Source organism: Ursus arctos, unplaced genomic scaffold (genome assembly GCF_023065955.2).
Source record: "Ursus arctos isolate Adak ecotype North America unplaced genomic scaffold, UrsArc2.0 scaffold_2, whole genome shotgun sequence".
Classification (NCBI taxonomy): Eukaryota; Metazoa; Chordata; class Mammalia; order Carnivora; family Ursidae; genus Ursus; species Ursus arctos.
Genome location: NW_026622874.1, coordinates 13628738 through 13647261, shown reverse-complemented (window position 1 = coordinate 13647261; position 18524 = coordinate 13628738). Strand labels below are relative to the sequence as shown.

Genomic DNA, 18524 nt, shown 5'->3' with positions numbered 1-18524 from the left:
AAAAGATTTCATTAAGACAGAAAGTATTCTTTAATGTAGAAGTGATTGAGGAAACACCATTTTTTAATACCAATGGCTTAGAATGAGAGTGTTTCACAACTGCCAGCTCAGAAATACTGACCTAGCTACTTTAAACAATTACTTTTTATAATCTTATCAAAGAAATTTAACAAAATAATGCAATAATAAATTCCAAGACGTATTAATGTGCAATAAAGAATATGCTAATATGCAAATGAGCCAAGCCTAATAATTGCAGGGAGAGGGCAAAACTAAACTGGAGTCTGTCAAACTTTCAAATGGTAGTTAATGTTGTTCCCCTCTGAGTTATACTGAAGAAACTAAATAAGCACTTAAGACTACCAATACTTAAAAGATACTATGTTAGATACAGAGGCTTGTTAGGAAATGTTAGGCATAATTCTCAATTCATTAAAAATTTGAGTAAAGATACATTAAGAAAACATGAAAAAATAAGTAGCAATTTTAATTAAGTAGACAAAACTTAATTAAATTGGTAAACGTGTCACTAAGAGATTTATTATTTATCTTAGTAAAAAGATTATAAATATATATGCACCCCAAAATATCTCTTCAAAATATATAAAACAACCAAAGCTACAAGTGAAAACAGAATAATCAAAAATTATGGTAGCCTTTTTTTTTTTTTTTAAGAGCGTGGTGGGAGGGGCATGGGGCAGAGGGAGAGGGAGAATCTTAAGCAGACTCCACGTCCAACATGGAGCCTGACACAGGGCTCAGTCTCAATCGCTGAGTTCATGACCTGAGCAGAAATCAAGAGTCAGACTGACTGAGCCACCCAGGCACCCTGGTAGCCTATTTTAAATTATCTCTTACAAAATAATAGACAAAAACTAAGGAAACATAAGATTTATATTATATATAAGAAACAAGCTTGATCAAATATATAGAACTTTATAACAAATAAAATTAAACATGCTTTTCAAGCACACCTGGAGTATTTCCCAAATACTGACATATACTAAAACTTCAGAAGACTCAAATTCCAAAGACTGAAGATCTAATAAACTATACTATCCAACCATTTTGCAACAATATTTGAAGTAACAAAAAGCCAACAACATTCTAAGTCTAGAAGCAACAATTATGCAGCAGAAAAATCCTTCCGTTAAAGAGGAAACAATAAGGAACATTATAAAATATTATAGTGAAGGACTACTGGTCAAAATGGGAGGGATGCAGATAAGACAACAGCGGGAAAACTATGCTTCTAAACACACTGGAAGACAAACTCGGGGAAAAAAAAGAGCTAATATTTCAACTCAAAGAGATAACCGTGTGAATAAAAAAAAAAAAAAAGGAAGGCTGTAAGGACAGAAAGCACTGAAATAAAGAACAAGAAAGGCAAAGATTCAGAAAACCAAAACTTGATTCTTTGAGGAAAATGTTAAAAAGATAAACCTCTGCCAAAACCGATCAAGAAGAGTTGGTGATGGGGGCGCCTGGGTGGCACACAGCGGTTAAGCGTCTGCCTTCAGCTCAGGGCGTGATCCCAGCGTTCTGGGATTGAGCCCCACATCAGGCTCCTCCGCTATGAGCCTGCTTCTTCCTCTCCCACTCCCCCTGCTTGTGTTCCCTCTCTCGCTGGCTGTCTCTATCTCTGTCAAATAAATAAATAAAATCTTAAAAAAAAAAAAAAGAGTTGGTGATGTGAATTAACAAAATATGGTACAAAAACATGAAATAACCACAGATAAAACAGATTTTTAAAATTATAAATTATTACAAACTATACAAATACCAATATATTTGAAAAGTCAGAAGAAACGGATTTCTCTAGAAAAATAGCAAAATTGGAACAAAGTATAAAACTAATGAAAATTAAAGAAATTTGAGTGGATTAATCAATACCTCACATAGAGAAGGGGAAAGCCCAAACCAGGTTGTTTTTTTTTTTTTTCTTTTTTCACTTTTTATTTGGGAATTTCAAAGTTTCAGAAGAATTGCCAGCATAGTACAAAGAACATACACAAACCATATCAACCTATTGGTAACATTTTGCCTCATTTTTTCCATGACTTGTCATTTGCTCATAGCATACTCTGACATCTTCCTTCTCATACTTTCTTTCTCCCTCTCCATATAATTTATCTCTATGTTAGTATGTATTTCCACAGAGTAAGGATATTCTCCTACATAACCACAGTGCAGTTCTCAACTTCAGTTACACTGACATACTTTTTTAACCTATCATCCATATTGCAGTTTTGTCAATCAACCCAATAATATCCTTACAGCATTCCCCCTCCACTACTCCCAAGTACAGAATTGAGTCTAAAATCATGTCCTGCATTTATCATGTGTCTTCAACCTCCTTTAACCTGGAATAGTTTTTGGCCTTTACCTTATGTGGCACTGATATTTTTGAAGAACACAGTCCTTTTATTTTTAAATAATATGGTCCTAATCTGAGGTTTGTCTGATGTTTCTTCATGACCAGATCCAGGTTATGTATTCCTGCCTGGAATCCTTCAATAAGTCATGTTGTATCTTTCTCAGGGTATTATATCCAGAAGCATACGATACCCATCTGTTTCAGCACTTGCAATTCCACTTTTAGGTACTTCTCAAGAGAAATGAAAACTATGTCCACAAAAAGGCTTGTATGAAAATGGCCCCAGTACCTTTTATTTCTAATAGCCAAAAACTGGAAGCAGCCCAGATGTCCAACAGCAACAGAATAAAGAAACTATAGTATATTCATAGAATGTACTACTTCCAATAAAAATAAATTAATTACTGACTAATGAAAGAACATGGATAAATCTTGGGAACATTATGCTGAGTAAAAGAAGCCAGACACAAGAACATACTGTATAACTCCATTTAGATGAAGTCCAGAATTAGCAAAACTAATGCACGGTGATAGAAATCAAATCACAGGTTGCTTCAGGGGATTCACTAGAAAAGGACAAGAGGAACATTCTGGGGTGATACAAATGTTCTATATCTTGATGTGGGGGCAGGTTACACAAATATATATATTTGTCAAAACTGATCCAATGACATATAGAGCTAATATATGTGCATTTCACTGTATGTAAATTATCTCAACTTAAAAATTTAAGAAACAGTAAAGTTTATATTTTCCTCCCAGCAATAACCAAAAAGAAAATAAGCTATTAACAATAACAAAAATTATAAAACAATTTAGAAATTAACCTAAGAAAAATAATACACAAATATTTATAGATAAAAAATTTTAACTCTGGTAATGATCATACAGCAAAGAAATAAATACACAAAAAGCCAGTATGTTCACAGATGGATTGCTGGTGACGGCAATGTAAAGATAGCAATTCATCACTCAAATATAATTGTTATCAAAATACCTGAAGGATCCTATTATTCTAAATATGATACAGAAAAAAAGTGGACCAAGAATAACTAAATTAACAAAAAAAGTAAAGGCAAGTGGTGCACATTGCCAGATAATTAAATTTATTACAAAATCATTCTAATTAGACTACAGTACTGGGATAGCAAAGCACAAGCAAATGGAACAGAATACACTCACATGCATTTATTAACATACAGTCTCTCTTTAGAAGCAGCCACACACAAAGTGCTCAATGAATAAATGAAACTATGAGGCTAAACGGGGGCATCCGCCACATCATTAACTACTTAAAATGCACTTTAATGATGACTCTAATAACTAAAGCAATTAAAAGTAAAAGTGTTAAATGAAAAGAAGCAGAAAGAATGAGATTAATAGCATTATATAATTTATGTAAAATTTTATAACATATAAGCAAAACAAGACTATTTGGGAAGAAAACACATCAAATAAATACATGAAGGCTGACTGGAAAGGCTCAAATATACTCTGGGGTAACTGCCTAAAATAGGGAAAAGAGGGGCGCCTGGGTGGCGCAGTCGTTAAGCGTCTGCCTACGGCTCAGGGCGTGATCCCAGCGTTCTGGGATCGAGCCCCACATCAGGCTTCTTTCTCTGCCACTCCCTCTGCTTGTGTTCCCTCTCTCGCTGGCTGTCCCTCTCTGTCAAATAAATAAATAAATAAAATCTTTAAAAAAATAAAAATTAAAATAAAAATAAAATAAAATGGGGAAAAGAGGAGTGAAACTGAAGACAGAAAAGAGTAATCATGTAAAATAGAGTGAAAAAAGGGACCTATGCAGAACTCTGCATCGAGTATGAGCAATGCAATCCTAAGCACTTGATGTCTTGGGGGAAAAAAAGTTATGTTTTTATTTTTTTATTCAGACTTTTAGATGAAAGTCTTAATCTAATTTTTACAAATAAAGAAGCTAAAGCTCAGAAATTAACTTGCCCAAAGTCATTCAATTTGTGACTGCAAGCCTAGATTATCTTTCTCCAAAGCCTATGATCTTTCTGTATTGCTGTACTTCGTATTTAATATTCTCTGGTCAACAGATAAATGAAAAGTAAGAAAATAACACCAATCTGTTCGCTCAAGAATTGATGGTATTAGTCAAAGCTAATTATAGCATAACAAAAATACAAGAACTATCACAAAAGAGGAGTAACATTTACCTCAGATTTAGATAGCGGAAACAAGAGAAATAAGTTTTGTAGCATAGTGGCTAGGGCACGGACTCAAGATCCCCAAGTGTTATTCCCAGGTCCTCCATTTATTAGTTGTATGTTCTTGGATAAATTACAAAATCTGTGTGCCTAAATACTGATACTCTAAAATGGAGTTACTACAAAGCATGCGGTGGCTTGGTCAGTTAAGCTTCTGACTCTTGATTTCGGCTCAGGTCATTATCTCGGATAGAGCCTGGTGTTTAGCTTCACACTGAACATGAAGCCTGCTTGAGATTCTCTCTCTCTCCCTCTGCCCTTCCCCTGTTGTGCGCACTCGCTTGCTTGCTTGCTCTCTCTCAAATAAACAAAATGGAATTATTATGAGGAAAATAAAATGATGCGTGTACTGTGCTTAGTCAGACCTAAATTATGCACTCAAATGTTAATTGCTGTTATCGGCTATTGTCCTTTCTACCTTCTTTTACTTATCAAATTCCAGATTAGTATAGACTTGTAGTCTCAATTTCTTCACCTTCTACTTAGCCCTCAGCCTGCTGAATTCTAATTTCTGTCCTCATTAAACTACTGAAATCAGTATGGTAGTAGCAGGATTTACCTTTTTTGATTTCTCTGCTGTGTGTGGTACCTTTGGCTACTGCTTCCACTTGAGATCCTCTTCTCCTTAGGTCTGTCAAACTACACAATTCCACTTCCCCATCTCTCTGAGTTTCCTTTGATATGCTGCTTCAGCAGATTAAATTCCGATGCTTCCAGGGTTCTGTTCTCAGTCTTCCCTGTACACCTCATTTAAAAGTTGAATCTCCCTTCATGTTCCAAGATGTCTCCAAAACAACTAAATTCAAACCTGAACACAAAAATCTTCCTTTTCCAAATCTCCTCTTCCTATACCCTTGATCTGTGATACTATCCACCCAGTCCTCAAGTTAGAAACCTGCAAAACATCTATACTACTCCTTTTCCTTCATCCTCCCTCCACTATCTCCAGTTTACCTCAAATTTCTATAATCCATTTCTCCATCCTGTTATGACTGCCTAAACTCAAGTCCTTATCTCTTACTGAACGGCAACCTCCTAATAGAGTTCCCTAATTTCTATCTTACCACCTCTGCAAATTAACCCTTCACACTGCCAAGAACCTAACACAAATTCTCAGAATACTGTGCTCCTGCTTAGGACCTTTTACCAACTCTCCATTACAAAATTCAAGCTTCCTTGCATATTTTAAAATATCTAAAATTCTTCTATTGCCTAAGTCTTCAGCTTCATAATTTCTTCCACTCCCTGCCTCCCACTTCATGCTTCACTAATACAGAGCTACTTGCAGTTGTTCCCTGAACACATACCATGCTGTCTCATGCTTCCAAGTCTCTGGCTCATGCTTCTCCCTCTTCCGAGACTGTTCTTCCCCTGCTCCCACTCCTCACCATCCAAAACCTGACTAAATTCTTATTCTTTTTTATGGGCCAGGAACAAATTAGGGACTAGGACACATTCCTGATTTCCACAATCTGGGGTTTGGCCACAACCCTTTGGCATATCTGAGCACTTACTACAACCCTGAACTGAAATTAACTTTGTTCCTCACCCAACACTGAGCACCTCTAGAGTAGAGAACTTATTGCCCTGTTCTCAGCACGGTGATCTCCTGAGCTCTTCCTTTGACTACGGATTGGAACAGCTTGGATAAGAACTTAGAAAAAGGAGGGTGCCTGGGTGGCTCAGTTGGTTAAATGACTGCCTTCGGATCAAGTCATGATCCTGGAGTCCTGAGATCGAATCCCCCATCAGGCTCCTTGCTCAGTGGGGAGTCTGCTTCTCCCTCTGACCCCTCCCCCAAATAAATAATTAAAAAAAAAAACTTAGAAAAGGGAGAGAGCCAAGTAATCATAGAATTTATGGTAAAAGAAAGAACAGAACTGGGAAATAAAGAATTGCTTCTTAAACACAAGTACAAATCTAATCCGTAGCATGGAAACATGGTGTCAGCCATTCAATTACAGCAGTGTGGTTAAGTAATGTCCTGCCCACATCCCCCCTCACAAACAAAAAAAGGCAATCCATGAAAGCTATCTATGAACCATAAAGGCGGGAACTTTCAGGTAATAGTGAAAATTACGGTTTTTTGAATGTAATCATCCAGAAATTTGAAAAAATTAAAAGAAATTCTATGAAGTACATACAGGGAGATTTGTAGGAAATGGGTATTGTAGAAGCCACTTTGATCAAAATCCACGAATGACCAAAAGATCATTGGGCCTCCAGCTGTTTACTTAATAAGCACTCTACTTTCTTTCCATCACAATGTACTAAAAGACAGATACTCTTCTTGATGTATTATCAGCTTGGGGGCTCCTTTAAGGTTGCTTCTCTCTGAGAAGTCTACCTGCTGATCACTAGAGGTCACACTGTGCTCGTTTCTCCTCCCAGTTTTTGTTCTATTTGGCTGCCAGAGCAGTCTCCAATCAAATCACACGGAACTGCAGAGCTTAGGTGAAGAAAACTCTGTATTCTAGTGTTAGCCTCTAATCAAATCTTTGAATTTCAAAAGTTCTGATCTTTAATATTCACTCTGATGTAGGACTGGTCTTGTTTTCTCTTAGCTTAACTATTCCGTATATCAAAATCTATTAGAGGATTATTTCACTAAATTTGCCTATAATTTCCAGGATCCAGCATGGGGTAGCACTTATTTAACAATATGGTATGTTCTGTTTTTACATTTTAACATACCATTAGAAATTCAGCCAATACAATTGTTCTCAAAGCTGCTGAAAATAATCATATACTAAACTTACTTGATAATGATATATTTTAAGAAACTGCATCGGGCGAATTTAGCCTATAAGACCGAAGTCACAATACCTCCTCACTACCTTAATTTTCAACTCAAAACTACAAAGATAGTCACCAAATAAATTACTATCAGGCTAACAGGTTAGTCATGCTATAACAGAAAGCCTATCTAAGAACAGTGAAAAATCAAGCTACAGAAGTAGGTTTGGGCCAGACTTCAGGCCTTTAATGCAAGGGTTTAAATTTTTACTCTTCAGGAAGACAGGAGCCTTTGAAAGATGTTTTAGCAAGAGACTGACATAATCAAAACTGTGCATTAGTAAGATAAATCATGGCACTGTGTACAATGGGTTGAAGCATTTAAGGGTGAGACTACTCTAGCCTCTTCTATCTCTCTGGCTGCCAAACAAATGTGTAAGAACTCATGCCTACCAGCTCTTCAACTTTTTACCAATTACTTCCCTCTTTTGAATATAAGGCCCTTTTCTCAGTTTTCAAGCCTTTCAACCTTATCTGAGACATTTTATATTGCTGCCACTCAAATGACCTCCTTAAACCTCTTCCCACCTTTATTTCAAACCACTCTCCTTCCCTTCAGAGCTTTACTTTGCTTGGCACCTTTCTTTATTCTAAGGTATCTGCAGAAGCTTCATGTTCAGTCAAACTTCGTTTCAGAAATGATTCCCTCTATGAGGACAACTTCAGCCCAATTCTTAAATGCACTGAAGTCTGCATTTTTTTACATTTTTTAAAAGATTTTATTTATTTGACGGAGAGAGAGCAAGAGAGACAGTGCACACAAGCAGGTGGAGCAGACTTCCCACTGAGCAGGGAGCCTGATGCAGGACTGGATCCCAGGACCCTGGGATCATGACCTGAGCCCAAGGCAGACTCAACCACTGAGCCACTCAGGTGCCCCGAAGTCTGCATTTTTAAGTGCCTATATAATGTCTCCACTTGGATCATTCCACTTGGATCATTCCACTCATCTCAACAGCTCCTCCTATTCGAATCCTCTGCAACTCTTCCACTTCTTTTTGAACATTACCAATTCTTCTAGTTGCCCCAGTTAAAAAACAATTAACTTTTCTTCTCTCTTTGAACTTTATTGCACAGATCTGTAACTTTAGATCCTAGCATTTATTCTCTCAACCAGTATACTCCAAGAAAGCAGCTAACTTTGTTTTATCCATCAGAATCCTACGTAGAACGTACCACATAGAAGCCTCAGTAAATATCTCTCGACATGGACATAGACGACAGAAAGGGAGCTCTGAAGAACAAGAGCTTGTTAGAGGCAAACTAAAACCAAGTTCTCTTCTGAATCCTAGACCAATGCTACTTCTACTATATTGCACTGTCAATGGCCAATCTATCTCCAAACCAGATCATTTACTTCCTCAAAACTCTGCTCAATGCACCCTCTTCATTTTTGCTACCAAGTACTTGTTATGAGAAACGTCAAATTTTTTAAGTGTTCATCCCTCCAAGCCTCTCTCTTCTGAAATATTTCTAGCACAATGATGTCAAAATAACATTCTTAGAACACCACTTCTCTTGCTGGATCTTTACTGTCTAATTCCTTGGGTTAGCTTTTAAAACCCATTACAATTCCCAAAATATAGCTTTTAGTTTCTATGCAAGCTTGTCTGCTTGCTATCACTTCCACCTATATCAAGTACATTATCTCTTTTATTCTCTTTCTCCTTGACAAGTAAGTATTATCTACCCACTAGAGACACACACACACGTACACCCCACGCTAGGAAAAGACCATTATTCATATTAGCAACATCAGTACATCTTATTTCAGTTCATGAAACATCTACATTCCAAAGAAGCAAAGTTTATAAGCCACACATCATTTTCTCTGAAAACCAAGTCAGGTCTTTCCTGACAACTCCAGGCCTAATTTTTCCCTTCTTTAAGCACCTGCTAAACAATTCAGCTTTTTGTATGGTTCACAAATGTTCAAATCCGATATCTTAGAATGTTAAAAGCACAAAAAGAAATCTCAGAATTCATCTGATTTGGTAGTAATGACTGGAATGAACAAAATATCCCAAGCCTGAGATAGAATTCCCAACATAAGAATCCTAGGCATATGTATTTTTTTAAAGCTTCATGAATAATTCTAATGTTCAGTCCTAGTTGAGGCAATCCAGTCTGCCCATTTTCAGATAAGAAAACTGACACACGAAGAAAATGTAAAGAAACTTGCCTAAGGCCATCTACCAGACTACTGGCCGCATAGAGTAGTGATAAAAACACAGGTTCACCAGATGTCCATTGACAGATGAATGGAAAAAGATGTGTATATACACATGTATGTACACACACACACACACACACACACACACACACACACACTGGAATATTACTCAGCCATCAAAAAGAATGAAATCTGGGGCGCCTGTGTAGCTCAGTCGTTGTCTGACTTTGGCCCAGGGTGTGATCCTGGGGGTCCTGGGATCGAGCCCCACATCGTGTTCCCTGCTCCGCTGGGAGCCTGCTTCTTCCTCTCCCACTCCCCCTGCTTGTGTTCCCTTTCTCTCTGGCTGTATCTCTCTCTGTCAAATAAATAAACAAAATCTTTAAACAAACAAACAAAAAAAAGAATGAAATCTTGCCATTTGCAACAAAATGGATGGAACTAGAGGGTATGATGCTAAGCGAAGTAAGTCACTCAGAGAAAGATAAATACCATATAATTTCACTCATGTGAAATTTAAGAAAAAAACAGATGAACATAGGTAAAGGGAAGGAAAAATAAAATAAGATAAAAACACAGAGGGAGGCAAACCGTAAGAGACTCTTAATTATAGGAAACAAACTGAGGGCTGCTGGAGGGCAGTGGGTGGGGGGATGGGGTAAATGGATGATGGTCATTAAGGCAGGCACTTGATGTAATGAGCACTAGGTGTTTTATGCAACTGATGAATCATGAAATTCTACCCCTGAAATTAATAATACACTATATGTTAAATAAATTGAATTCAAATAAAAAGTAAGACCAAAACACAGCCTACTTAAGCTGTGGCTCATTGCTTATTAGCTGTGAGAACTTGGGCAAGTTGGTTAACTTTTTTGTGCCTCTCTTTTTTCATCTTTAAAATGACCTGGCTATCTCAAAAGAGTTGGAAAGAGGATAAAGTAAGTTGGTGGACATGAAACACTCAGAATAGAAATAAGCACCCAAAAAAGGCTCACTATTAATAATGCAAAAAAAGGGTTACAACCAAGCTCTGAGTTAGTTTTATGCCCTTTCCACTACACTAGTATGTATGTGTATTTTGACAACCAGCTTGTGTACTCCCGAGGGCAGAGCTGGTCTTCTGCTTCTTCAGTATTCCCCACCACAACAAATACATTGTTGGTAACTAAATAATATTTTGAATGAATTTTTGGATTTCTATTTCTGAGCCCTGACACCTCTGCCCTCCAAATTATACCAAAGCACCCAGAGGGCATAAAAAGAATTTTTATAACAATTCTTACTGTGAGCAAGGCATTGTTTTAAGCACTTTACATATTTTCTCTTGTTAGATTACAAATACTCTTATAATAAGAAATGCAAAATTAGCTTAGCACCTATAAGCCACAATACATTTTCTAACAAAGCTAGGTGTTACTTCTACATAAAATATGAAACAATTTTAACTAGTGATTCATTACGAAAATAAAGTCCTAAAATAAAATCAAAAAGATTTTCAAAAAATCTACCATTTATGAAGTTTATCCCAAGGGATTAACATTCTTACACTGCAAATACTCGAAAACAATTTCTCATACCCTTGCAACATGTACAATTTTATTTTTTGAAACTATTTAAAATATGGTGTTAAAACCAAAACAACATATAATTGGCACTAAAGTACAATCTGCAACATGTACATATTATGTTTCAAATAAAGAGTTCCATTTACGTATAAACTTCTAAACAAAAGGATTTCATACACCTGTTTCTATTTGAAGATGGCTTGAAAGAATAGCAAAGCACTTAAATTTTTTATAAATTTTTCTCTTCCTTTCATTACAAGCACTAGAATGTAAGCTATACATATTGACCTATTTCTCTATTCAGACAGTTGAAAAAAGTGGAAAGAACAATTTAGGAGTCCATGAACAATGGAAAAATAAAATAACCGATGTCCAAAGGTATGTTAGGTGTTAGTATCTTCTTTTTTTTTTTCATTACCAGCCAACCCAACTACCTGCCTCCATTCTGATATATCCTCAAATGTTTAATAATCTAAAGAGGTCATTATAAAACACATCCAACTCTTTTAAAAATAATTCAAAGGATATTATAAATAAGTAATTTGCCATTTTTTTTATTGCACACAAGTGCTGGAGTTTTACACAAAGATGTACCTCCGTCACACCTTCGTTCACAGACCTTTTCCTATTTAGGCAATCTGGCTTCATCTAACTTGTCTGAAAAGATCTAACACTGTTTTTAATAACGCAACACCTCTTTTATGTACCACATACTTTCTTTGGAATGTATATCCCAGGGCAAAGATAAACTTTTCTTCCCAAAGTTTTTCACATCAAGTTCCACAAAAAAGACTTTTTAAAAAAAACTGAGATACAACTGGCATAGAATAGTATGTTTGTTTCAAGTGTACAAAATAGTAATTCAATATTTGTATATATTGTGGTATGTTCACCACAAAGTACATCCCACACCACAAAGCTGTAATTTTTTTTCTTGTGATAATTTTTTAGATCTACTCTTAGCAACTTGAAGATATACAATACAGTACCATTACCCAGAGTCACCATGCTAAAAACTGCACGCCCAGGACAAGAAAGAATATTTTTAAAAAGTCATCAAAATATTTAAAGAAGAGGGATTACTTTATTATTTTATTTTGAATATTGATTATTTTATTCAGAAAAGAGATTTATGGTCTTAAAAAAAAGTTACAGGAACACAACAAAGAAAATAATTTCTCCAGAAGAAAGGCAAAGTTAGGATTTTCAAGGATATTTCCAATCATTATCTTAAAAATGATAAAACATGCTTATATATTTTTCTTCTATTTCTGCTCACTAAATGCACATTGACAAATGAGCAAGAAACTAGCAAAATTATCAAAGAAAAAACAACATAAGGGGTATAGAAATAAAATCACAAACCAAGAAATATTACCTTTGAAGTCAATGAAAACTAGGTAATATACTCAGAAAAAATACTACTAAGGACAAAAAAGAAAACAAAACAGACCATCTTGATTTAGATATCTATTAAGTCTCTCCAGTGTGACTGCCACTTTAGAGCTTCCAGCCTCCAAAGTCTGTCCCTTCCAATCCACTCTATCCTCAAAGAGATCGAATTAAAAGATCAATCTGACCTCATGCTCTCACTTAAACTATTGCCCTGGCTCATACGCTCAGCCAGGCTAAAAATCAGAGTTCATCTGCATAATTACCAGTCCCTTCAAAACTTGGCTCTAGCCTCCCTTCCCATCTCTCCCCACATATACTCTAGGAATCTTGCCTCTACCTGAAACAAAATTCTTCCATTTTGAACTATCCATCCTGCAAACCATTTATACAGACAAGTACTGAGATTCATAGAAATAACTCGTCCAAGGACATACAGCTAGTGATAGAACCCTATCTAGAATACAAATTCTACCCTTGGTGTTCCTAAAGATCGTTGTAATTATTCTTTGTAATTATGATATTTGTCAAATGTATGAGAATTGTTTAAATATCAGGTTTTTCTCACTAGCTCTAAATATGAGCTTCTCCAAGATGATCCTACTGGGTGCAAGAAGAATAGATTTTTTTTTTTTAGTCTTAAAGAAATAAACCACTCTGATAAGGGATGTTGTTAACAAAGGGGCTATACAGGGTGGGGACAGAGTGTATAGGAAATCTCTGTAACTTCACCCAATTTCAATTTTGCTGTTAACATAAAATGGCTCTATAAAATAGTCTTTTTTTTAATTAATTAAGCTTTACTAAGTTTACTATAAGAATTTATACTTGTTCTCAAGGTCAGCTGGTCACACATCAATAACCCCAGGGACTACGTAGTCTGAAACCTATGGGAAAATGTGGAAGTTCCACAAACCAGGGTTTACTTCCAGCACATTGTGAGGCACTGGCATTTATGTGTGCCCAATTAAGTAGATTTAGAGATTATATTCGTTTTAACTAAACTGACTCTCACAACATGGAGAAGTAGATTTGAAAAAATTCCTGCAAAGACTGCAAAGATAATAACTACACCAGCACAAGTCAACAAGAAAATTGCAGAGCTAAGATTCTTAACTAGTACAAGCTATTCATCAATCACATCATGATTTAAAATAATCTAGTCAGTCAATCACAAAGCTCTCATCAGAAATTATTTGAGAGAAAAAAAGTACCATTAATAGAAAGTATTAGACCGTTCATTTTTCTCATCTTTTTTAAACATCTAATTTATGTAACTTGTTAGTATACTATTATACTAATATCATATTGGCACATGCACATAACTTATAAACAATTAAGCACGTATTAAAAGATGCATGCACATGGTTTTATTGACTGCGGGGGGACACACACAAAAAATTTTGAATATCCACTGCTTAAAGCACAGACCAAATCTTTTTCCTCTTTGCCAGTTTGCCAGGACTGAGGGCAGTATATTAGCCTCCCAGAGATGTCCCAGTCCTAATCCCTGAATATGTTACATGTTAAAACAGTCTGCAGATGTGATTAAATTAGGGATTGAGATGGGGATATAATCCTGGATTGTCTTGGTGGGCCCAATGTAATCACAAAAATGCTTCTAAAAAAGAGGTAGGAGGATCAGTCATTTAGTAGATGTGAAGACTGAAGCTAGAGGTTAGAATGATGTGAGGAAGGTAGCCCTAGAAGCTGAAAAGGTCAAGAAACAAATTCTTTACCTCAAAGACTCGAGAAGGAGCAAGCCCAGTTAAAGACTTTAGCCCAGTTAAGACTTATTTTGGACTTCTGACCCCAGAACTGTAAGATAATAAATGTAAGCTGCCACTAAATTTTTGGCAACTTGTTAACAGCAGCAGTAAGAAATAATAGAAATAATTCCTGGGACATAGGACTTCCACTGACAAAACCAGGGTAAGCTGGTCACCCTATTTTTAGGTTTTCAAGGCCTATAACAACATATGGTACATAATAAGCATGAGAAAAATCTTTGTTGAATAATTTTATAATGAAATATATAGATTATATACCCTATTTATATTTTATGATGAAATATATAGATAATATACCCTTACTATTTTATAAAGACCTGTCATATGTATCTCATTTCATTCTCCTAACAACCCCGTGAAGTGTGAATGAATTTAGTTTTCCTACTTTTAGGATACAAGAATTAAGGTTCAAAGAAATTACATACCATGTCCGAGGACATGTATCTAGTAAATGATGGAGCCATATCTAGAATACAGGCTGGATCTTTGACAACAGTCAGGATCCTCTGCCACAAATCAGGCTGCCTAGATTCCAATTCAAGCTCCTAAACTTAATAGCTGCTTAACCTTGCCAAATTGTTTAATTTACCTATTTCCTTAACTATAAAACGCAAAATAAGGTTAACAATAATACTTACCTCATTGGGTTGTGAAGATTGAATGTACTAAAATGTGTAAAGTATACACCACAAGCTAGACACAGACACAGATGACAATACTAATCATTATTGCTCTGTGTTGCAGCTACAGTACGTTTATGCCTAAAATACTCTGTACTACTTGATAAAGAATCACATAATACATGCAAAAGTAAAAAATAGCAACTAAAATGACTAATAAGATGGAAGGATGGGTTTTGTGTGAAAGCAATCCAAGGTTAGGACTCTAGGCTGAAAAGACAGGAGGAGATGGGAGACATATTGGAGATCTATTAAAGTGTGAGTGTATAAAAAAGGTGATAAAAAACTTCAGTAATATTGGTAGGAGGGAGGAGAATCTTAGAAACTAGAGAACTGTACTATGAACACACAGCACTCATAAATTACAAAATGATACAGCTTAAAAAAATGGATCACAAAATTTGGGGACAATTTATAAATGTCAAAGAGGACAAAAATGGCTACTAAAAGGAGTTTAACTACTCTTCTGTAAACATCTAACCCTACAATGGTTTAACATACCCATTATTGGTAAAGGGGAATGGAGATACTGGGAAATGACATATAGACCAGACTGTAACAAGGATTAGACCCGCACAGTTGAATCAGTGCAGTAATTTCAATATTTCGACTTCCCAAGGAAGAGTGTCTCAAAGACATACCCTCTGCCAATCACTATCAAGTACCCCTCCTCTTCTCAAATCTCATCATCACCCTTCCAAGAAAATCTCAAGCCCAAATATCCTCTTTTCAACGCCCTTTAATGGCTTCAATAAAGAATAATTAAAATGTCCCTAAATTTGGCAGTCCAAACCAATTCAAAATGTACTAAAATCCAATTGTTTCTTAAGCTAAAGTTTCTCAACTTTTCACTCCTTACTTAAACCCTCAACATCCATTCTTCACTGTGAGAGTCAACAAACTTTACAGAACTTTATGACTACTACTTTCAATACCAGGCTGACTGATTTTTTTTTCCTAACAGGTCGTGATCTTCTCACTATTACTAATGAATAAAGCGGAGAAACCATATTGAAGTTAGCCTAAGCAAAAAACAGCCAGAAGTTACACAAATAGAAGCATGGTTAATTTAAATTCACAAACGATTTTAGGAAACACGCTGTAATGTGTGACCTTATCTTCACCATCTACTTAAAATTTTTTAAAAACTCATGTTTAAGGGTACAAATTTTCAACTAATAGATAACTAAGTCCTGGAGATCTGCTATGGAGTATAGGGCATATATATAATGATATTGTATGACAATCATTAAACTTACTATGAGACTAGGTTTCAATTATTCCAACCACAAAAAAGAAATGATAATTATGTGACATGATAAAAGTGGCAACTATCACTACAATAGCATTCATATTACAATACATAAATGTATCAAGTCAACATGTTGTACATCTTAATACACAGGACCACAATGACATGTACACAATGTCAAATATATTTCAATAAAAAAAAATCAGAGATACTGGTACATTTTAAACTTGAAATGAAAAGTGTAACCTCTTTGCCCTATGAGCCATTTCAGAAAGTGCTGGTGAAAAATAACATAATCTAAAGTTGGGCGAGATCAAGGAGAAAGAAGAAAGAAATGATATATTTCCTGTAAATTACCAAGCAGACCCCAGGAAAAGGTGGTTATGAACACAAGGTTTTGGTATCTCTATCTCACCTACAAATTTAAATTTAAAATGGGGTGATTGGACTCATCTCCTGCATGCATGGTACCCAACGTGATACTAAAAAGTAGAAAGGGGGGATGCCAGCGGTCCTATTAAAAGGGTTTGGAATTAAAGTCAAAAGGCCAAAAGCCTTGTTCTCTAACTTCTATCAATCTTTCCACCAGAATTCCTCAGCCTGGAAAGTGTTTTCCTTTTCCTCTCATTTATTATTTTATGTAAGCAACAACTCTACAATTTCAGTATCTTTGGAATCTATTAAACAGAAAAAATGAACACACTGTTGGTGTTTTCCGGAAATAAACAAGAGACTTAGTTTATCTAGACTTTAATATAATAAATAGCAAATCGTTTTGACTGAAGCAGCAGCTTTTCAGTCATCTAACGTCACACATCTTTAAAGAAATTCCACAGGAGGGAAAAAATGGCTTTTCCCAGCATAATGATAGCAATCCTTTTACTGACAAGGTCTCTTTGCGCCTCAAAGACACCCAAATGTGCCAAGGTTCAACAGAAACTCCATAAACTTTTAGGAACAAAGCACTCTTCCCGCCTTCAAAATACAGGACTTATGCTCCCATTACTAAGGGACATTATCCAAGGCACACCACCAGAACCTACTGTACACACTACTCTTAAGACACTCTACTAAACCAACGGCTTTTCATCATCTACCCCTTGAAAAAGTGCTTCATAACGCCCCCCAAAGTTTCCAAGAACAGCAGCCCTAAGTGTACTCGAGGCCAAAGACAGTAAGACATGACCAGAACTACTGCTTGTACATTACTCTCACCCTCGTGACAATCATGCTTTTAAAATCGCACCTCGGGAACATATCACATCCGCCACTCTCTACCCTTATCGCATTATGAAAGCGAGTGGCTGGCAGTAAACCCGAGCAACTTACCTAGCATTTATCTGAGAACTACCCGAGCACCCCACCGTCTCCAAGGGCAGAGTAACTGAGTACAAAGACACTCAGGTGGTCCCTTCTACTCTGGCACCTTTCCCTCCCACCTAGTCTCGGTAAATGCCAAAACACACCATGGAAATCGTACAGAACGTAGCCAGGCCAGTCAGCTGGAGAGCCGCGAGGTAATCGGTGTGTCGCTCCGTAAAGGCCTGGGAGACCCGCACCCTAAAAGCCAAGATGAGCTGGGGGTGTGACCTGGGCTGCTCCCTTCTCCCCTCTCGAGAAACTCCCGTATTGTCGCGGCGACTCACCAGACCAGAGAGCACAGAGACAGGCAGGAGACCAGGGCCAAGGCCCGGCGGTACTTCTTCATCTTCTCCTCCTTCTTTCCCCTGCCAGAAGGCGGCACATCCTCCCGGCAGCCGCCACTGCCGAGGCCAAGATGGAGGAGCCGGAGCAGGAGCGAGAGGATGGGACCGAGAGTCCTAAGGGCTGCGGCGCTGGGGGAGCAGCTCCTCCGCGGCTGGCTTACGGGCCGCCCTCTCCGAGGGGCCCACGGCGGCGCCGACAGGGGCGCTTCACAGGAGGACTCCGGGGACTGCCGCTGCTGCCGCAGCCGCCCGCTCGTCCGCGCCCGCCTCCTCCAGCCGCCGCCGCCGCCACTGCCGCCCCATATCCCCCCCGCCCGCCCCGGCTCTCCCTCCGTGCTGCCGACGACCAACGGCCGCGGCGTACTCGTCTCCCAACAGCCAATCGCCGGCGGGGCCGCGCCACCTCACACACCGCTGAGCTGGAAGAAGACGCGTCACCCACGTCCCGCGGCGCTCGCGCCCCCACCAGCCTTCGCGCGGGCCACGCCCCCTCCGACGTCTCAGGCGGAGGAGCGGGAGGGGGAGGACACAAAACGCGAGAGCCGGTGTTGCCGCC

General features: G+C 37.5%; 1 protein-coding gene across 5 annotated transcripts in view; it reads right to left on the bottom strand.

Annotated features, from left to right (window-relative positions):
* SUCO (SUN domain containing ossification factor) overlaps positions 1-18264 on the bottom strand; it is a 90720-nt gene extending 72456 nt beyond the window's left edge. For 3 of the 5 annotated variants that reach the window (XM_048225173.2, XM_026509346.4, XM_048225175.2), the window contains exon 1: positions 17909-18264. In XM_048225173.2, coding sequence (XP_048081130.1) covers positions 17909-17970 — 62 coding nt within the window. In that variant the 5' untranslated portion in view covers positions 17971-18264. The remainder of the gene's footprint in view (positions 1-17908) is intronic. The other 2 variants (XM_026509347.4, XM_026509348.4) reach the window with 1 other exon arrangement.
* Between the last annotated feature and the right edge of the window lie 260 nt (positions 18265-18524).